This window comes from Anolis carolinensis, chromosome 3 (genome assembly GCF_035594765.1).
Source record: "Anolis carolinensis isolate JA03-04 chromosome 3, rAnoCar3.1.pri, whole genome shotgun sequence".
NCBI lineage: Eukaryota > Metazoa > Chordata > Lepidosauria > Squamata > Dactyloidae > Anolis > Anolis carolinensis.
The window spans coordinates 112,792,251-112,815,259 of record NC_085843.1 but is presented as its reverse complement, the minus strand read 5'-3'; the positions used below and the strand labels follow the sequence as shown (position 1 = coordinate 112,815,259).

The window sequence follows — 23,009 nt, the reverse complement described above, 5'->3', positions numbered from 1 at the left end:
CCACTGCCATAGAAAAGCCATTAATCAGTATAAACCTAGATCCTAATCCAATCTCTGCTGTTAATACCATAGGTTACTATGTACTACAGTCCCTCTATCCTCTCATCAACAAAAAGCCTGGTAAAGAGTGCAATGACACTGATCTGTACAGAACCCAACATCAGTTAAATTTCCCTTTTAAGGAACAAAATACTTACGTTTTTACTAGGTACACACATGGGAGTGCCTTGTTTTACCTGACCTGCTTCTACAATGACTCCCATCACAATAGGGTCACGAGAATTAAAAATAAATTGAGGAAGTATTTTCATTTTACAAGGAAATACTGCTATATGCCTAAGAGGGGAGAGGAAAAAAGTTATTCAATTCGTGATCTGAAAATCACTTGGAAAGCATATCCAAATATTATTTCTGTACCTGCTCTAACCTGCCTTGACTAAAAGGAACTCCCTGAACTGCCTGTGTTTGGTGAAGACAAATTGTAGATTGATTGAGACAACCATTTACCAAGCAATAACATACTATGTTGTAGCAACTGCTTGGTCAGCAACTCTTAACAGCCCATTAAAGCATTGATTCTACCCATATTTTATTACATCTCCTATGTATGCTAGCATCTTTAACATCAGGAAGAATTGCAGGCTATCCTCAGATAGCTTTATTTATAGATTGGTGGGCTATATGTGTTACTTGTATTACCCTACAAAGTGGTATGGGGAATTTCACTACATGGCATATGTTCAGTGTGGCAAATAATCACCACAATGGGCCCAAATTCTGCAAACAACTCAGTAATAAGTTATTTCTGGTATTTTTCCTTATTCAGCAAAAGACACAAATTCAAATAGGCTTTTCTGCTTGCTAAATCAGGAAACAAATGCATAAATAGCACTGCATTAAAACATACAAACATTCATCTGAACGAAACTGATTTGTCATCCATTGCTTTCAGTGTGATGTACAGCCCTGTTCTGGCACAACATGCAAGTATCTATTTCATGTTTGAAAACACACACATCTGGAGATAAGCTAAAATAAGTGAACTGGTGAAACTCTTATGCATTATCTTGCTACATTGATTGGTTAATAGCAAGTTTGGACCCATATCCTGACACTATCAGATCTCATTTGCTCTTAAAATGCAGAATGAAGCCTAGCCTTGTTATGTTTGCGTGATCCACCAACACATTGCAGCTGACACAGTCATGTGTCTTGACGCACAGTTTGGTCAGCTCTGCCATAGACACTGATTTTTCTCACTGATTTCTTATTGTTCGATGTAGATTTTTTTTAAAAACTGAGAAGCCATTTTAAGTTACGGAGGCAAACAAAACCTTCTCATAACTTCCATATTTTGTACCAGGACAAAAACTGAATGAAAGGACCCTACTTACTTGAATTCCTCTTGCTTCTGTTTTTTGTAATCTTGTCTGTATTTTGTGAAGGCATCAAAGAGGTGATAGATAATGTCTGCACTAAATATTCTAACTCCTAAACTATCCGCCATTTCCTGGGCTTCCCGTTCAATCTTCACATCAAATGCCAAGATTACTGCGTATCTAGAGAACAAAATCAGATTAAGAGAGTGACACAAACAAAAACACACCGGAATATCAACAGAAAATGTTGTTTTTGAAATTACTTACTGGGGATCGTGCTCCAACATAACCGATGCTTTCATAACATCCTTTTTATGAATGGGGCCTATATTAATTCCAGCATACTGTCAGGACAAAGCAAGAGGAAGCAGCCTGTGACTAATCAGGGTTTTCATTTCAGGAGTATATTGCACAATTGGCAGCAATTGGCAATTGGCAGAAAATGTACAGCAAATGGCAATAGTAAGGTGGAAAAGCAGGTACTCACTGGCACTTCTGATGTTTTGAGAAATTCAAGTAACGCCTCTAAAGATCCCAGAGTCGATGCCTGGACATAAACACCCTTCTCCTCTAACTTTATGGCATTCAGCGTTTGCTTCAATTCGTGTATTAATTCATCCTTGTAATATTAAAAATATGTTTTAGAGATCCTGCTCATCTTAACCTATACAATGACAGCATTCCTCTACCCAGTATTTCCAGTATTTCAATCAGCACAATTTGCCACTATTTATAATATACCTCTAGAATGGGCAATCTGTGGCCAATGTGGCACTTAAAACAGCTAAAATCCCCACAGGGCCACATCTCTCACTGCTGACTAGGCTCAGAAACTGTAGTCCAGCAACAGGTGGAGGGCCCCACGATCCCCACCTCTGCTCTTGGTCTTGGAGAGGACATAGTTCCATATTTCAGCTTAGAGCACTGAAAGCTTGTGCCATGAAAAATGGCTTCCAGCGAAAGGATAAACCCATAAGACAATGATGCCATGTCACTCTATAAAAGATTTCGGATGGGAAATGAGACGTTTCAATGGGCCTCTCTTTCCCAGGTCACATTCCCCATCATTACTCAACAGAAAAACCGAACTATTACTACTTTGTAAATTTGCTTTTCCTCCTAAACTATCTAGAGAATAATGTCACACTTCAATCGCAAATAAAGGTACATTTTCAGCATCCTTTTAGAAAAAGTTTTTGATTGTTGAACTTTCTAACAAAATATTCCTGTCATTCAACACAATTTTCACATTGCCATTTTCTGCCTGCTGATATTCTATCCTGATTCTTAGAGATGCTTTATGTCTTACTTTAAGAACAGGAATTTCATCTTCTTTGTAAGCTACAAGCAGAGGCAAACCAGCCAATGTTTTCTCCAGGTCCTTTCCAAGGATCTTTACTCCCTGAGCAGCAGTCACCTCTTTGTGTTTTTCATACTGGTTCTGAGGAGAGAGAAAGATGCACTCAAACACCTACCAAGTTTTAGTTTTTTTTTTGCAGTTCTCTAATACAGGTCTTCTTAAACTGTGATAATACACATCAATATCATAAGCAAAACCTGTTTCATGTGTCTTCCACTCTTGTGTATATAATTCAACTTTTGAAATACAGATAGACCCTGAGTTACAAACATCTGACTTACAAACAGATGTAAGAACAGGTGTGAGACAACAGGCAGTGAGAGAAATCTAAGAAGAGAAATTCACTCCTGGAAGAGAAATCACGGGGAAAAGGTGTCTCTATTGAAGCTCTCTTGCCAATCTTTGTTTCCACAACTAGCCAAATTATCCAAAATCCAATTATTGCAGGGACAGAAAGTGAGGTGAAATCTTCTGAACAGGGGCACAGACAGCAAAGCAAACACCACAGGGGGTGTTAACCTTTCTTTATGCTACCCAAAGCCAAAAAAATAAATATCTTTGGCTTGAGTTACATTTTAAAAATGTACTTGTTTTTACTTACATACATATTCAACTTAAGAGTAAGCCTAAAGGACCTATCTTGTTCATAACCTGGGAACTGCTTCTTAGCAGGGGGTTGGACTGGATGGCCCATGAGGTCTCTTCCAACTCTACTATTCTATGATTCTATGAACTGCCTGTAGTTACAAACCTAAGTAAGAAATTGTTAAAATGTAAAGACTAACTATGGGTATTTAATGGATATTATATTTTTTTCCAGACTGTACAATAACTGGCTTCACTAAAATAAGGAAATTCATGTTTGGCTCCCATTGCACATCACTATATCACATGTATCTGATACATTTGATCCACAGTGGTGAATATAGGTAAAAGAATAAGACAAAAGAGTCCCCTTGTTCTGCTGTATAATAAAAATCAAAATTCTCCTAATATTATGCTCATAAGCACCACTACCTAACTTGATACAAAAGGGGAAAAAGCGTACAACACACAACTTGAGCTTTTAGCCCTGTCAAAGAGCAGGAAAAAACAGTTCCAATATAAATGGGACGTTCTTATAAAACTAATGCAATACTGTGCAAAAATTATATGGAGAATATTTTCATTGAAACTATGAATTGGCATGAAGCAGTCAATATTTATAAAATAAAGGTATATCTGTATCCCATCCTTCATAAACTTAAATGGCAAGCAACGTGATTATAATCACTGCACATATTCTCAGTGTCCATGCTTTAATTCTGAGTTTAGATTTAAAAACACACACAAACACACACATTTGCCCAAAGGAACAACAGAATCTGGCAGCCTTTGATTCTGTACTGTGAGAAAAAAAGATATACATAAAATAAAATATGTTGTGGCTAAAAAATGGAAACCCTTAAAGGACAGGCTGTATCAGTCCAGGATACAAAATCCCCGTTTCCAAAGCACTGTCCTTTACACTCAATGCCAGTGCAAAAGGCAATTTAGCTGAAAAAACCAGTCCAATATTTTGGATTCTGTTTACAGAAAGCCCAGCCAGAGGAGCAACAGGATCTTCGAGCAGGAATGCCTCGTATGCTGGGCACCAACAGTTGGCTTCAGAGACACTCTTCCACCTTACATTTCCTTACCTTGACTCTGAGTTCCTTCATGGGTGGAGGCAAGAGGAGGCCTCTTATCTGTGTGACGATGGGACCTTCTACTCCAGGGACGATAATAGTGTCTCCTTCCTTGAGGCGCCCATTAATTAAAATGACATCTATTGTAGTACCCATCCCAGGAAGTGCTTTGACCTTAAAGAGGGAAAAAAGACACTCATCGCAAATGCTTCCTCTCAATCCACAATGAGAATCAAGTCTTGTTCTAGACATAGGTTCCAAATTACCTCCATGACTTGAGCCCTCAGCTCTTCACAGTGTGCCAGTCTCTTGTTTAACATGGTTTGCGTCAGCTCCACAAGAAGAGCTATGAGGCTCCCCATGCCATCTCCTGTGTGAGCAGAGGTGGGGACCAGGGAGACAAAAGTGCGGGGGTCCTTATTCTCATAGTACAAAGCAGCATTTAGGCCCTAAAGATTAGAAGAGGCAATCAACAGATTATGTTTTATTAACCTGAAAGTCATGCTAATATATATAAAATACTAAAGAAAGAAAAATTAACATCCAGTGTTTCTTAACTCAAGACTCATCATTACATCAAATCTTAGTTTGAAGTTTTAGAATATTTTCCATATTACACGAGAAAGCTTTTGAAGATTATTGATGCTGGCTGTTGTTGTGGGCCTTCAAACTGGTTTTAATTTACAGTGGGGATGTCATAGGGTTGTCTAGGCAAGGTTTGTTCTCAGGAGGGTTGCCACTGCCCTTCTCTAATCCTCAGAGAACGTAACTTGCACCCTGACACCTACTGGGCTGGGTTTCTGTGGCTGAACAGCCATTTGACCTCTGGTCTCCCAGAGTCCTAATCCAAAACTCTAACCACTATAACACATTGGCTCTTATGCTATAGCCCATTTAAAAATCAGAAAACAGTATGATGCTCTCCTCATAGTTTCCAGATCTGTTTGTTTTAGCCTTGCAACTGCCAGGACCTTGTTGTTTGCCTTGTATTGAAAAACAACACATGCCTGATGGGCCTTTAAACATTTTTAATTGATGTTGATATTAATTATTATCACCTGCTGGGCAAACTCCACGATGATAGCTTTTGCACGTTCCTCAAACTCATCCTTGGTGTTTTTCTTCTGTTTCTTTAAAGTGGCAGCTACATCTGTATCGGGGCTTTTTTTCCAGTCATATAACCTATCAATCTTCAAAAACAAATTTATAATCGTCATCACTTTTTCTGATTAGATCTGAGCAATCAGCAACAACGAATTGAGCACCAAGAAATAAAATAACTTTTGTCAGTCATTCCAAAGAGCAACACAAACTTTTAATCACACACAAACACACACCTACTTCTGCGATAACTCCAATTTTAGAGAGGAACAATCTGGTTGTTTAAAAATATATTGCTTATATAAAAAATAAACCTGCACACCACTTAGGAAAATTGGGAGACTTTTGTTAAAGTCCCCTTGGGAAGTGCATCCTTTAGTTTTTGCTCTTCTTGATGTAAGCCAGTATTGCTCTTTCACAAACAATAAGTGATTAGAAATCAACTTCAATACAAGAAAACACCAATATATTAATAAGAATACTCTCTCATACAAAAGTTGGACCTCCTAACTGCAAAGCAAAATTTTCCCTAAAATGTATTAAGAACAACTCCATTGTTCACTCATTCAATTCACATACCACTTTTCTCCCAATATGGAATCCAAAGCTGCTTATTAGAATTTAACTAAATTCACAGAAATGAACTTCAATACAAGAAGACTAAAAGATTTATAAGAATACTTGAATACAAAAACTGGACACTGAAATCCCCTAACTGCAATGAAAGTTTCTTAAAAAAATGTATTAAGCACAATAATTTGGTAAAGGACAATAAAAGTATAAGAGATATATTTGCTGATTTCTACCAGAAATTATATAAAGGTGAAAATAATTTGCAAGGTGATGACTGGGTTCAAGAAAAATTAGGAGAAGAGGATAAAAAAATTACAAAGGGTTATTTCAAATCAGGAAATCAATGAGGTAATAGGAAACTTTAAAAAAGCAAAATCACCTGGAGCTGATGGTTACACAGCAGAGTTTTACAAACAAATGAAGGAGGAACTAATACCGGAATTGGCAATAGTTTTTAATAATATAATAAGAGGAGGTGAAGTACCTGAATCCTGGAGGGAGGCAGAAATAATAACAATTATCAAACCAGGGAAGAATCCTAGAGAAGTAAATTCTTACAGACCAATTAGTTTAATGAATGAGGATTACAAAATATTTGCGAATATATTAGCAAATAGACTAAAGGACTTATTACCAAAAGTGATAGGGGAAGATCAATAATGGATTTATAAAGGGGAGAAATATCAGCCATCCAATTATGAATTTGCTTAACATTATTGCACAGAAAAGTAAGGAAAAAAAATAGCATTTATTAAATTGGATGTATACAAAGCATTCGACACAGTGAATCATAACTTTTGATTTAAAAGGATGGAGAATTTGGGATTGGGACAAGAATTCATAGAAGTTATAAGAGAAATATATAAAAAAGGAGTAGCAAAATTGAAAGTTAATGAAGGATATTCCTGAAAAATACACATTGAAAGAGGTATTAAACAGGGATGTCCTATATCACCAATGTTATTCACAATGGCTATAGAATATTTAGCAGATAGAATTAAAAACAATGGTAGAATAACAGGATTTAGGACAGAAAAGGAGGAAGTGGAAGTGAATCTGTTTGCGGACGATTTTTTAATAATCACAGAAAATCCACTGGACGCCTTGAAAGAACTGGAAGTAATATTGGAAGATTATTATAAAATCTCAAGTTTACAGATGAATATGACAAAATTAGAGCTGTTGGGGTTTAACCTGGGGAAAGGAATTTTAGAAAAGATCCGGAAAAGAAAAGATATACAGACACAAAATTAAATATTTGGGAATTTATTTAACTAATAAGCCAACAAGAATCTGGGATTATAACTATAAGGAGGCATGGAATAGGATACAGCTACAAATGATTAATTGGAAGGATAAGAACTTAAGTATTTCAATGAGAATTAGATCAATTATAATCTGTATACTCCCCCAAATTATTGTATTTGTTTTGAACTCTACCATTGGAGATTTCACAACAAAAATTCAAAAAATAGGATGGAGAAATAAGGAAGTGGATATTTGGAGGGAAAAGGTCAAGAATAAGTAATAAGGAGTTGTACAGATTGTTAAACCATATGACGAAAGCTGGAAGAAAAAATTGAAAAAATGGAAAGAAGGCTCATGTAACAAGAAAATAAGGTTTAAGTTGTCAACAGGGAAAGGGGTGGGGTGGGGGTGGGGAGGGAAAAGGGAATGGAAAAGGAAAATGTATGGTAACAATGATAATGTATTATAAAATTCCCTTTGGGGGAGGAAAAAAATGTATTAAGCACAACTCTATTATTCATTCATTCATTCATTCCATATACCACTTTTCTCCCAATATGAAATCCAAAGTTACTAACTTAATTCACATCTATATAGTTGCAAGATCACCCTGCAAAATCAGCCTCCTCATTTGCTCAAATTACACTCAAGCATTTTTTATTTACCGTATCAGTCACAGTTAGATCTTACTATAAAAGGCAAAGTTAAACTGGAAAAAAGTATTTCATAAAGGTTCTCTAACAAAGAGACCATCATGTGATAACAATGATATGAATGATGTTTTCTAAGTCGAATGAAATAAGGATAAAAGCTCTTTGTATGAATCAAATTTATTCTGCGCTGAAAACAGACATAAAGCATTTGCTCGGAGGATTTAACATGGTGGAAAAAACCTAAGAACAGCAGTTTTAACACATGTGTTGTATAAATATTTTTTAAATCCTCGCATTGCAATGCTCATCCAAAGGCACCAGTTGTGACAGCTACATGTTCTCGTCAGGACCAGAGGTAACATTCGTTCAAAGAGCAGCTGAGCAACAGCAAGGGAAGACCTAATGTATTGCTTGTGGGTTTTATATTGGTCTTTTCTAAGTTCTCATAGCAGAATAAGACAGGGAGAAATCATCTTACCTTGTTGAGTGCAACTATAAATGGACATTTTTTGGATTTCAGTAAGTTTATCGATTCAATTGTCTGTGGCTCCAAACCATGCATTATGTCAACTACAAGGATGGCAATATCACAGAGCGAGCTTCCTCGGTTCCGGAGATTGCTGTAACATTGCGGGGGAGACAAACCAAAGTTCACATATATAAAGGCAAAGATGGTCAAACAGATATGATCGATGGAAAGACAAGGAGGGAACTCTTCTAAAGCAAACTGTTATCAAATGGTAGGACTGGTAAACTATTAGAAACAAATATACAAGACATATAGCAGAATTTTACTGGAACACTTATACCAAAGGTTCTGCTTCTGTTGGTTTTTATTGGAGAATAACTGCACCCACTCTCTGGGCATATATCCTTTTGGCAAATTGTGAATCTCCATGAATATGAGGAGACCACCTTTTGAAAACCACTAGTCAAGAAAAGCATGACCTTATTAGATGTCAACTCTTTGAACAAGTGATATTCACAAGCATTCATGTAAAGGCACACAAGTAACCCAATTGTTAAACTGAAGAACCATGTTTTTGAACTGCCAAGGACAAAGACATGCCACTACAAAAATATATTTGGTCAGCAGAGAGTGGTTGTTTCTTTAAAGTTGAAATTGTAGTTGCATTTGCCCAAAACATATACACTCCCTTTAAAAATCTTTTAGTTTAAAATATGCACTCAGAGATTTAAAAAAAACCAAAGTCTTCTTTGAAAAACAACATATTGTGTTTAGTCATAAACATCTTTTATTAATTCACCATACAGGCACATTTCTTATTAAAGTTCAGTAACAAATAGGATGTAGGTTCTCTGTGTGTTGACAACACAGGGTATCAATCTTTATCAATAGTCCATCAATAGTCTTTAAATATACTTTTACTCACTGAAGCCCATAAGCATACTTTTATACGGAAGTCCAAACAGCAACATACATGCATCCACCTCCACTGAGGTCTGATGCAAAAGATGAATCTGCTTTCATTGAAGATGAAACACATACTGAATACAAAATGGAGTGCTGAGTCTGAACATGCTCAGTACAATCAAATATTTATAGTCCCTCCCATACCAAAGAGGTAGTCAAAAAGATAAATAAACATACACATAGAATACAGGTTAGCATATATAAAGGGATAAAAAAATTGGCCTAGGACAAAATAACAAAATTACACATGCCAGAAACACTAAACTTGACAGCACAACCCCTCATCCATGCCTCTACGTTCATACAACAAAAAGAAAAGAAAAATAAAGTCCTAATTAGAGGGAGATGAATAATTATTGTTATCCAATTACTGCTAGTTAGAAGGCTAAGCTCTGCCTACCTGGTCTCCTAGCAACCTACTCAGCCCAGGGGACAGGCACATTTAGGCCTCAGGCCTCTTCTACACTGCCTATAAAATACAGATTATCTGATTTTAACTGGATTATATGGCAGTGTAGACTCAAGGCCCTTCCTTCCACACAGCTATATTACCCATTTATAATCTTATATTATCTGCTTTGAACTGGATTATCTTGAGTCCACACTGCCAGATAATTCACTTCACTGTGCATTTTATACAGCTGTGTAGAAGGGGCCTTATATAATCCACTTCTAAGCAGATAATATAAGATTATAAATATACAGTAGTCTCACTTATCCAACATAAACAGGCTGGCAGAACGCTGGATAAGTGAATATGTTGGATAATAAGGAGGGATTCAGAAAAAGCCTATTACACATCAAATTAGGTAATGATTATACAAATTAAGCACCAAACATCATGTTATACAACAAATTTGACAGAAAAAGTAGTTCAATGCTCAGTAATGCTATGTTGTAATTACTGTATTTACAAATTTAGTACCAAAATATCACAATGAATTCAAAACATTGACTACAAAAACATTGACTACTAAAAGGCAGACTGCATTGGATAATCCAGAACACTGGATAAGCGAATGTTGGATAAGTGAGATTCTACTGTAATATGAAATAATTACTGTGGTAATCCAGTCCAACCCAATTCTGCCATGGAGGACACAATCCAAGCACGCCCAACAGATGGCCACCCAGCCTCTCAATAATAATAATAATAATAATAATAATAATAAGAAGAAGAAGAAGAAGAAGAAGAAGATCATGCAATCATAAGGTTAGGAGACACCCCTAAGGATCATCCAGGTCAACTTCCTTCTACCATGCAGGACGACACAAAGCAAGCACTCCTGACAGATGGCCATCCAAGATCTGCACAGTAATAATACAAATCGAATCATAGAATCAGACAGTTAGGAGAGACCCCTAAAGGCCATCCAGTCCAACCCAATTCTGCCATTGGACGATACAATCCAAGCACTCCCAACAGATGGCCAGCCAGCCTCTCAATAATAATAAGAATAAGAATATCATACAATCCTAAGGTTAGCAGATACCCCTAAGGATCATCCAGTTCAACTTCCTTATATCATGCAGGAGGACACAATCCAACCACTCCTGACAGATGGCCATCCAATATCTGCACAATAATAATACACATCGAATCATAGCATCAGACAGTTAGGAGACACCCCTAAAGGCCATCCAGTCCAACCCAATTCTGCCATGCAGGACACAATCCAAGCATTCCCAACAGATGGCCACCCAGCCTCTCAATACTAATACTAATACTAATAATAATAATAACATCATACAATCCTAAGGTTTGGAGTGACCCCTAAGGATCATCCAGATCAACTTCCTTCTACCATGCAGGAGGACAAAATCCAAGCACTCCTGACAGATGGCCATCCAGCCTCTACATAATAATGATGATGAAGATAATGATGATAATAATAATAATAATAATAATAATAATAATAATAATAATAATAGAAGCATAGAATCCAAGAGTTTGGAGAGACCACTAAGGGCCATCCAGCCCAACCCTTTCTACTATGCAGCAGGACACAATCCAAGCATTCACAACACATGGACAACATATAAATACTATACAATACTACACAGGGGCATAGACCCCCCTCTACCCTCACCACTTTCACAGTACACAAACAACCAAATGCATACTAAACATAAAGACAACCATACAACAGACATTCAATACCACCACTACCTCAACACGTTCTCACCAACACCACCAGACAACGCCACAGCAATGCGTGGCCGGACACAGCTACACACACACATACATACATACATACATACACACACACGCACACACACACACAGTAGAGTCTCACTTATCCAAGACTCACTTATGCAACGTTCTGGTTTATCCAACGCATGTTTGTAATCAATGTTTTCAATACATCGTGATATTTTGGTGCTAAATTCGTAAATATAGTAATTACTACATAGCATTGCTGCGTATTGAACTACTTTTTCTGTCAAATTTGTTGTTAAACATGATGTTTTGGTGCTTAATTTGTAAAATCATAATCTAATTTGATGTATAATAGGCTTTTCCTTAATCCTTCCTTATTATCCAACATATTTGCTTATCCAACGTTCTGCCGGCCCATTTATGTTGGATAAGTGAGACTCTACTGTGAGTGAGACTCTCTCTCTCTCTATATATATATATATACACACACACACACACACACACACACACACACACAGAATTTCTTCAAAAATAAGACATCCCCTGAAAATAAGACCTAGTAGAGGTTTTGCTGAATTGCTAAATATAAGGCCTCACCTGAAAGTAAGTCCTAGCAAAGTTTTTGTTTGGAAGCATGCCTGTCAAATAGAACACCCTAGCATGCAGGATTGGTAACTGTACGTACCATAGATTATTTTACATGGAAATAATGGTAGTAACAAGAAATTCTTGATAGGATTCACAGTTTGTCTGGTTATGCTGCTTTCTGATGACAACTACAGTAGAGTCCCGCTTATCCGAATTCCGCTTATCCGACGTACCGTATTATCCGACGCAAGTCAGCTCAGTGGTTGCTCTAGCACAGCAGGCCTCTCCCATCGGAGCATCTAGCCTGCACTGCCGCGTCTCGCCCTTCCTGGCAAAATGCAGCGGGCTTCTCCACTCGTCGGGTAGGGCGGGAGGACCTCTGCATGTTGCTGATACTCAATCAGCTGCTCTGCTCGCTGGGAGGAGCGGGGGGCCCTCTGCATGTTGCTGCTTAGAGAAACTTCTCTAAGCAGCAACACTTTCGGCTTCTCCGGTGGCCAGGAGGAGTGGAAGGCCGTCTGCATGTTGTTGCCTAGCAACCCGCAGTCAGCTGCTCCACTCCCCGGGAGGCGCGGGGGGGGGGGGGGGGGGGGAATCTGCATGTTACTTCTTAGAGAAACTTCTCTAAGCAGCAAAACTTTCGGCTTTTCCAGTCGCTGGGAGCGGAGGGCTCCCTGCATGTTACTGCACAGAGAAACTTCTCTAAGCAGCAACACTTGGCTTCCCCGGTCGCTGGGAGGAGTGGAAGGCCATCTGCATGTTGTTGCCGAGCAACACGCAGCCAGCTACTCCACTCGCCAGGAGGAGGGGGGGGGGGGCTCTGCATGTTACTGCATAGAGAAACTTCTCTAAGCAGCAACACTTAGTCGGCTGCTCCATTTGCCAGGCGCTGAACAGGAAATGGTGAGAGCCCTGAATGAGCTGCAAAACATTATTGCATTCATCTTATAGGAAGGGATGGCTGTTTTCACTCTAGTGTTCACATAATATTGCTTCTTTCCCTTTTAGAGAAATAATACCTGTCCTTTATTTTGGTTCTGCTTTATGGTCAGGCATTCATATCCTAAGCACTCAAGTACCCCAGGGCAGTGGGAAAGCAGATGAGATTAAAACTACAGTATGCTCACAAAGTAGGACTGAACCTGAAGAAAAACTGTTGAGTTAATGCTGCTTTATTTCTCCATATCTGACTCCTTACACTTCCAGAGGCCCTAAAGGGGAATAGGGAAATGCCACCCTCCAGGAGAGTAATGTGAACATGATCAAATCACTTCTATTTACAGTATATAATGACAGCACATTCTGTTCTTTTCACATTGCAGAGATGATCACTTATATTTTAATGAAATCAACTACACAAATTACAAACAACTAAAAACATCATTTGTTTTGCTGCCTAGAAAAACAACAACACACCCAACAATAACACAAGTGCAGCCACGCTTCCAAACAAGTGGTAGACCCCTCCCACAACCAATCTATGCACGTCCTTATGGCAACTAAAAGAAAGAAGATTGTTGTATCAATGGAACAAAAACTTGAGGCAATCAAGAGATTGGATAAAGGAGAGCTGATGCAGAAGGTTGCCGATGACTATGGTGTTGGACGGGTAACAGTAGGAGATTGGAAAATGAATCGATTGGAGATAGAAAAATGGTGTTCCTCCAGAGTTACTGATGGTGCACTAAAAGAGAGGAAAACGATGAAAAAGTGTGACTATGAAAAAGTTAGTAAAGCTTTGTATGTTTGGTTTACACAGTTCAGAGACAAAGGTGTGCCTATTTCAGGGCCTATTTTACAGCAAAAGGCATTGCATTTTCAAAAGGAATTTAATGAAGGGGAACCAGATTTTACAGCAAGCGTTGGCTGGCTGAACAGGTGGAAGAAACGTTATGGAATCCGTCAGTTAAGTGTTTGTGGTGAGAAGCTTTCATCAAATTATCAAGAAATGGAGGCATTCAAGAAAAAATTTCAAGACTTTGTTAAAACTGAAAACCTAACAGGTGATCAGATTTTCAATTGTGATGAGACCGGCCTCAATTACAAAATGTTACCCAGTAGGAGTCTTGCAGCCAAAACCGAAGCAGCAGCCCCTGGCTATAAGCGTAGTAAAGAAAGGCTGACCATTTTAGCATGCAGCAATGCTACAGCAAACCACAAAATGGACCTTGCAATGATTGGGAAGTCCAAAAATCCAAGAGCCTTTAAAACAATTTCAAAAAATGCTCTTCCTGTAAAATATTACAATCAAAAAAGTGCATGGATGACCAGTGAAATTTTCAAAGACTGGTTTTTTAAGGAATTTGTTCCTTCCACTGAGAAATTTTTGAAAGAAAAGGACCTGCCCAGAAAAGCAGTTTTGTTGCTAGACAATGCCCCGACGCACCCTGATGCAGAGGAGCTTCAAGATGGGGACATTAAGGCGATGTTTCTGCCACCTAATGTAACAGCCATATGCCAACCGATGGATCAGGGCGTTTTGGAAACGCTAAAAAGGAACTATCGCAGGAAGCTACTGTCAACAATAATAGAAGAAATTGAAGAAGGGCAAGACATGATTGAAAAATTGAAATATATCAATGTAAAAGAAGTTGCTTATTGGGTTGCAAGGGCCTGGACTGACGTTAGGGCTCCAACAATTGCCAGATCATGGAAGAAGTTGTTAGGCAAAGATAAAGATGAAAATATGGAAAGGGAAAGCACAGATGAAACTGAAGAAAGCATTCTACCCTTAGTACAACGTGTCCCTGGGTGTGAGAATGTGTCTTCACAAGAAGTTGAAAGTTGGATGAACGAAGATGATCAGTATGAAATAACTGATGAAGAAATTGTCGCTTTTCTCAATAACGATGGCGACGAAATTGATGATCAAGCATCAACTGTCGAGCCTCTCAAAATCTCACACAAGGAGGGGGTTAGGATTCTAGAATCCGCAATGACATACATCGAGCAACAAGATGAAGCTACGGGGATTGACATAATGATGCTGCAAAGATGGAGAGACTTGGCAGCAAAGAAACGGCACTCATCGGAAAAGCAGGCAAAGATCACAGATTTTAAATCTTCCCAGGACTGAACTTTTTATTGATTTAATTTTTGACAATGTTGTAACTGTACATTTATTTTATGCAATTCTATCTTTATTTGTAGTCAATTTATTAGTAGTCAATGTTTTTGCAGTCAATGTTTTCAATAAATTGCAATGTTTTGCTGCTAAATTGATAAATACAGTAATTTCTATGTAACGTTACTATTTATTGAACTGCTTTTTCTGTGATTTGTTATAAAACATGATGTTTTGGTGCTAAATTAATAAATACAGTAATTATTACATAACATTACCATGTATTGAACTGCTTTTTCTGATGATTTGTTGTCTAATATGATGTTTGGTGCATAATTTGTAAAATCATAATGTAATTTGATGTTTAATAGGCTTTTATTTAACCCCTCCTTATTATCCAACATATTCGCTTATCCAACGTTCTGCCGGCCCGTTTACGTTGGATAAGTGAGACTCTACTGTACTGTACAGTATATAATAAATGTTCATTTTTTTTGTTTAACAATAAATATGAATTCTTCTTCATGGAAAGACATTCCCTGAAAATAAGATCTAGCACATCTTTGGGAGAAAAAATTAATATAAGACACTATCTTATTTTCAGGGGAAATATATATATAAATAAACTAAGAAATAGTGCATTGTACAGTCGAAACCAGACATCCAAACATAATTGATGGAACATTACCTGAAAGACTCATGTCCTGGAGTATCAATGATGAGCATTCCTGGGATCTTGACATTCTCTCTGTCAAACTGACATTAGAAATATTATCTGTTATGACACAGCAAACCTAATTTATGTCAACTACAATAATACTGTACTTCAAACATTGAACTAAAAGGAAATCTGTGAATCTGTGGGGCCCTGGTCTCAACCTCCTGACACCAAACTGGTTCCCCACAGCACTTTTAGTATCCATGACAGCCCCCCTCCCCCAATTCATTGGTTTGACATCTGCAGATTCAACTACTCATAGATTTGCCATTGACTAACCCTGGCCATTTCCCCCAGTTTTCCAGGGCATAAGCGGTGCTTGACTAAGGTCCCTTAGCCCAGGGCAGGAGAGCCTGAAAGAAGCAGCCACGTCCCCTGTTTTCTCAGCTTCAGCAAAGAAGCCCAGAAATAGCTGTCTGAGAGAGAGAGAGAGAGAGAGAGAGAGAGAGAGAGAGAGAGAGAGAGAGCACAAGCGCATACCAAAATGTTGCTTCCTTCAGACTCTCCTGTAATGAAAAAAACCTTCATTCTTTGGGAGATTGGTCTGTGTTGAAAGAGACCTCTGTTGTCTCAGCTGTGGAAAGGAAGCCCAAAAACAGCCATGACAACATCTCCTTGGGCTTTCCTTCCTCTGCTGAAATCCAGACTGAGGCATTTGGTAGAACAATGGGCACTGGGGTCCTGGGTGTCCTAGTAGGCAGGAAAGGAGATGGCAAAATGGGAGTTGTAGGCCAAAACACCTGAGGATCCACAGGTTGAGAACCACTGCTACAGCATATATTTGGGGGTGCTGGAGTTATTTGTGGGTGGTGTTCACTTATTTTTCAAAATAACAGTCAATTCAGTTTTCATTGTCTCAATGCAGCTTTTCTTCAAGATTTGAGGTTTTGCAGCTTTTGGTGTAGAGTGGTACAACAGAACGATCATGGCAAGACATGGCCCTGTCCATGTGACTACAGTGGGGAGGAGATGCAATTGTGCTCACAATGCATTGATATATGGGACAGACAAGAGACCTGTAAGTCCAGTACCCTGTAAATTTACATCAGCTGAGGCCCCTCCCACCATCTCCAACTGGCGCTTGGGTGCCAGAGCTAAGAGGGAGCCATGAAGACAGTTCCATCTTGTCTTTTTACATCAGCTGAGGCCCCTCCCACCATCTCCAACTGACGCTCGGGTGCCAGAGCTAAGAGGGAGCCATGAAGACAGTTCCATCTTGTCTCTTTACATCAGCTGAGGCCCCTCCCACCATCTCCAACTGACGCTCGGGTGCCAGAGCTAAGAGGGAGCCATGAAGACAGTTCCATCTTGTCTTTTTACATCAGCTGAGGCCCCTCCCACCATCTCCAACTGACGCTCGGGTGCCAGAGCTAAGAGGGAGCCATGAAGACAGTTCCATCTTGTCTTTTTACATCAGCTAAGGCCCCTCCCACCATCTCCAACTGACGCTCGGGTGCCAGAGCTAAGAGGGAGCCATGAAGACAGTTCCATCTTGTCTTTTTACATCAACTGAGGCCCCTCCCACCATCTCCAACTGACGCTCGGGTGCCAGAGCTAAGAGGGAGCCATGAAGACAGTTCCATCTTGTCTTTTTACATCAGCTGAGGCCCCTCCCACCATCTCCAACTGACGCTCGGGTGCCAGAGCTAAGAGGGAGCCATGAAGACAGTTCCATCTTGTCTTTTTACATCAGCTGAGGCCCCTCCCACCATCTCCAACTGACGCTCGGGTGCCAGAGCTAAGAGGGAGCCATGAAGACAGTTCCATCTTGTCTTTTTACATCAGCTGAGGCCCCTCCCACCATCTCCAACTGAAGCTCGGGTGCCAGAGCTAAGAGGGAGCCATGAAGACAGTTCCATCTTGTCTCTTTACATCAGCTAGAGGCCCCTATCCGCAATAACATGCTATGCTAGTTTTATATCTGGAGCAGAATGAAGAAGGCGGGGCCGGGAAGACATCTTTCCACCATGTCTCCTGTATCAATTTAATGATATAATTATATATAATAATATTATACTATACTAATATTATAATACATTGTATATACATGTAATATTAATAATAATATTATGATGTAATACAATGTAATAATAATTATAATTCACTATTATAATTGTATATTTATATTACATGCAATATTACTAATAATATTGTGATATAGTTGTATAATATAATATATTGTATGTATATATACTTGTAAACCGCCCTGAGTCCCCTTCGGGGTGAGAAGGGCGGTATATAAATGTCGCAAATAAATAAATAAATAAATAAATTTACAAATCTGGAAAGGTACAGAATAAGGAGTTTCTCGGTCACAATGATTTCAATTTGACACAAGTGGAATAGTCGACCTACACCTTGATTTTACTATATGCATATAAAAGAATTAAAAAGTCAACTTCGCTAAGAAATTATTTTTCAAAACAGTTCTTTTCATCAGACATATGTAAGTCAAATTATGCATACTTGCATCAAGAATAAAGAACACTATCCTGGTCATCAAAAAAATAAAGTAGCAATATATGGAAAGTTCTGAGAAAGATCTTACTCACAGACTTCACCATCTTTGCTTGTTCATTAATGGCTTCAAGGGGAACGTTTGTGGCCCCAATTTGCTGAGTGATACCACCTGCTTCACCATCTTGCACATGAGTATGGCGAAGCTGCATGAAACAAAAAACCAAATTAAGAAAATGTAAGTATTAGCTCGATTAGGCAACTGATGAACACTCTTGAAACAAGAGTGATGTATTTAAGCTTTGCATTTGAAGATTCTCAAGTTTTCCCATATTTTAGGTATAAGCAGCAAGAATATGCAATAGTCCCTTACCTTGTCTAGAATTTTTGTCTTCCCCGTATCAACATGTCCAAGTACACAGATAACAGGTGCTCGTAGCTTTTCCATGTTTATATTTTTATTATTTTCAATCCGACGTTTCTAGAATTAAGAAACACAATGTATGTGTTAAACCCATAAGACTGAGCGAAGGAGATTAGAACAGGGGCTAAGTTGGATGTGAGCAGTGTACAGCAGAGGCTGAAAATCTGTTCTGGACCAGAGATCGATTTCTAACTTGGGAGGCTGCATTCCAACAACAAACAAGGAGGTTAAGAGCATGAGGGTAGGCAAAAGTTTATTTATTTATTTATTTATTTATTTATTACAATATTTATATCCCGCCCTTCTCACCCAACAGGGGACTCAGGGTGGCTAAGTGCATCGTGTCAGATATCATTTTGCCATTCTATTCATTCTTAATACAAAGCATACCATGCACAATTCAATTTCATGGAAGCCTACTCAGGAATATGACTTGGTTCAAAAGCTTCCTGGGATGCAAGGCAAGACCATGTACTTCAACCTTTAAATACACTCGTCTTTACAATTATTAATGGGAGAAAACATGAAAAAGACAGTTGGATACAGAAACCCCCATGGGCCACATCCAGAATCATAAACCACAGCTTCTGCAAACAGATGGGGAGCATTTTTCTTAACATATTACTGACAACAAATAAAGGCTTAATTCAAGGGAAAAGAGAAATGACCCCCCAGCCCAAACACACACAAGGAATAAACTGTTAGGGGGTAATTTTCAAAAAGGAAAAAAAACATTCAAGAAGGTAAAGCAGCAACAACAGCATTAGAAGCAGTCCTCTGATGCCAACAATGTGCAGAAGCAAGGGGTAGCCAAAGCCACTCACAGCCATTCGTGAGTACAGCTGTCACAACTGCTCTTCTTGTGCAGGAAGGTCTTGAATATTCACGGGGAGAAGTAACAAGAGTATCACAATGCTGAAGGAAATGCCAACAGTGTGATCAATTTCCACCAAAGGATCCTAGTCATGATCTATATAGAGTTTTGGAAAGGAAAAGACCAAATACCTCAATTCGCTGTTTAGCTTTGTCATAAGAACGCTCTTCTTTAGTGCGATCATCATCTGAATCAGATTCCGAATCAGAACTTATTTCTCTGTTTAGTTTTTTTTCTGAAGTTTGTTTGGCAGCAGCATGAGACTCTGCTTCTTTTTCATCTGAAGTCTTCTCATCTTCACTTCCCTCACTTTCTCCATCCTCATACTCCTCACTCTCATCTTCATCCTCATCTTCGTCCTCTTCATCCTCATCCTCGTCGTTTTGCTCCTTGACTTCAATATGAACAGTTTTCCTCTCTGACAAAAGCAGATGAAAAGACAAAAGATTGTGTAATAAGCTTCTAATCTGAAAAGAACTAAGCACAAAAGTTATCTGTGCACTTACAGAAAACAGGCACTCTATGAAGAAGTACAATCTTATTTCACTTCACTCGAAGATATGAACAAAAAGGACTGGCTGCATCAGAAAGTCTAGTCATTCGTCTTGGGCCAGGTTACTATCTCATCCATTTATTTCGTGTTTTCGTATCATTTTGCTTGGTCAGAATGCATGAAATGGTACAACCCACTCCAGAACGGAAATATCAGTGAAACAAAATAACTGGGAACGGTAGTCGTTTTGGTCGGCTGATTTTTGGCACGCCAAGCGCCTCTTACTCAGCACTTGGATTTAGGCCCTGGCAGGGCCTTCAGCCAAGTGCCCAGCACCCAGCGTCTCTCACTCAGTGCCCATAGGCCCTGGCAGGCCATATAGCTGAGTACCCAGCGCGTCTCACTCAGCACCCGTAGGTCCTGCCAGGCCCTGGTAGAGCCTACAGCCAAGCACCTCTCACTCAGCACGCTCAGATGTAGGCCCTGGCAAACCCTAGCAGGGCCTACGGATGAGTACTCAGCGCCTCTCACTCAGCACTCATAAGCTCTGGCAGGCTCTGGCTCTTTGCAGCCAATGGGCCGAAAATCTTTGTTTTTTCTGACCTTGGACTGAAAAGTTCATTTGGAAAGAGGCCCATTTTCGGGATAGGTGCTTGAAAATGAAAACGGGGACTTATAAATGAAACAAACAGGAATGGATAGTGATTCTATACAAATGCTCAAACTACTAGTCATGTGTCATTCCAAACTTAATTTTGCATCTTTGTAATGTACAAATTCTAGTTCATGTGATTTTTTTTAATTTCAAGCAACATGTACCAAAGCCCTTTTTTATCCAGTCACATATATCAGAAAATTGTTTAAAATTACCAAGGACTACTGGGTCTACCTTCATTAAGTTTAACTGATTATATGGGCCCATATATTTTACTGCTTTAATTTGCAAGAGGCTGGATACTAGACAAAGAATAAAAACAAAACCTGTAACCATAGTAATAAAGTGGATCATACATGTATAGGACAAATTGAAATATATTTCTATTCACAATCAGTACTGTTTGCTTTTTCTGTTTCCACAAGCAAAAAATACAAGCCAAATGTTTCAAAAAAGGGAGAAGCCAGTGATCAATAAGGGATTTTACTCCTTTTTCAGCACACACTCACCCTTCTCTCTTTCTTCATCACTGAGAATAGCTTCCCAATCATCTATTCCTGTCTCATCAGGTTCCTCTTCCTCTTTTTCTTCTGAAACTAAACAATGGAAAAAATAGATGAAAAAATGAACTACAGGCAGTCCCCAAATTATAAACACCCAACTTACAAATGACTCCTAGTTAAGAACAGGAGTAAGGCAACAGGAAGTGAGAGAAATTGACCCCTCGGAAGGGAAACTCACTCCTGAAAGAGTTATCATGGGGGAAAGGTATCTCAATTGAAGCTTTACCACCGATCTTTGTTTCCACAGGTCAATTTTTTCAAAATCCAATTATCACAGAGACCGAAAGTAACGTGAAACTTTCTGAACAGTGCACAGACACCAAAACAAACACCACAGGGATGTTAATCTTTCTCTTTGCTATCCAAAATATTTTTGCCTGGTGTTACACTTTAAAAATGCTCCTGTTCTGATTTACAAACCAATTCAACTTAAGAATAAGCCTACAGAACCTCTCTTGTTCGTAAGTTGGGGACTGCCTGTACATGACATTATCTTGTATAATGATGACAAAAAGTAATATGGAATGAGGCAGACATTTGGATCAGTCACACATTAAGTAAAATTTGAGTAGAGATTGCTCCCGTGATCTCACATTCTCTTCTTCTTCAATCACATAGTCGTTTCCGACTCTTTTGTGACCTCATGGACCAGTCCATACCAGAGCTCTGTCAGCCGTCGCCGCCCCCAGTTCCTTCACATTAGGTCAAATGAAATAAACACTTCTCACTGGGATAGCGCGATGATTTAGCTTGGGTTTGGTAAAGTGTGGCCCTGAAGTTATGCATGGCCCTTAAAGGCTGTTTCTATAACCCTTGAGGCTTTCCAGATCTCTCGTTTTACCAAAAAAGTGTAAAGTTTGTCCAGGAAACTTTCAAAAGCAGAAAATAACTTTTTAAATATGCTGAAGTGACCTGCACATTGTTTCACAAAAGAAATTGCCAATTTTTCAAAAACAGAATTGGGCTTCTGATTACTACCTCTTATTCTCGTTTGTATGTTTATTGCATGTCCTCACAACCTCTGGAAAATCCAGAAAATTGACCTTCACCCCCATCCCAGTCCCACCATGATTTAGATAAAAACAACACATAATGCCTAATTCACTACTCACCTGGTTCTGCTGAAAGAGTAATTTCCTCTTTTACGGGTGCAACTTGTTCTACAGCTTCTTCTGTTGGAGAAGACAACTCCGCAATTTCTGTAATTGCAAGAGAAAATTACTACAGCACTGCTGAAAGGCATTTAACAAGAGACATAATCCATTTTAAAGGTATTTTCCTAAAGCAAAGCTACTGGAACCACAATTAGATTAAAGAGTCTTGCAACACCTTCAAGACTAAGGCATTCATTATAATAAAACTTAAGCTTCCAGTGAGCAGTGTCCACATCATTGGATGTATCAAGTGTTGTTCTAAAGAGGCACACAAGATTTTGGGAGAGTGGGGGAAAATGCAAAAAAATATGGACTGTGATAGTATCAACTTCTTCAAAATCTGATCAAGTCCTCCTAATAGTATTACTCATTAAACAGCTCACAATTAGTTAAAATTCAGATTTCATTCTAAGGCACAATGTTCTGTTCCAAAACCCCATTT

The 23,009-nt window shown here is 38.8% G+C and overlaps 1 protein-coding gene across 1 annotated transcript in view; it reads right to left on the bottom strand.

Moving 5' to 3' along the window:
- Positions 1-23,009, bottom strand: part of eif5b (eukaryotic translation initiation factor 5B) — a 37,760-nt gene that overhangs the window by 2,141 nt on the left and 12,610 nt on the right. Inside the window, exons 8-22 of the mRNA XM_008120267.3 lie at positions 22,526-22,612; positions 21,360-21,446; positions 19,834-20,120; positions 18,778-18,885; positions 18,500-18,610; positions 15,918-15,985; positions 8,460-8,601; positions 5,465-5,596; positions 4,673-4,855; positions 4,419-4,580; positions 2,689-2,820; positions 1,867-1,998; positions 1,647-1,723; positions 1,395-1,559; positions 198-336 (exon numbers count right to left, since the gene is read on the bottom strand). Coding sequence (XP_008118474.2) covers positions 198-336; positions 1,395-1,559; positions 1,647-1,723; positions 1,867-1,998; positions 2,689-2,820; positions 4,419-4,580; positions 4,673-4,855; positions 5,465-5,596; positions 8,460-8,601; positions 15,918-15,985; positions 18,500-18,610; positions 18,778-18,885; positions 19,834-20,120; positions 21,360-21,446; positions 22,526-22,612 — 2,012 coding nt within the window. The remainder of the gene's footprint in view (positions 1-197; positions 337-1,394; positions 1,560-1,646; positions 1,724-1,866; positions 1,999-2,688; positions 2,821-4,418; positions 4,581-4,672; positions 4,856-5,464; positions 5,597-8,459; positions 8,602-15,917; positions 15,986-18,499; positions 18,611-18,777; positions 18,886-19,833; positions 20,121-21,359; positions 21,447-22,525; positions 22,613-23,009) is intronic.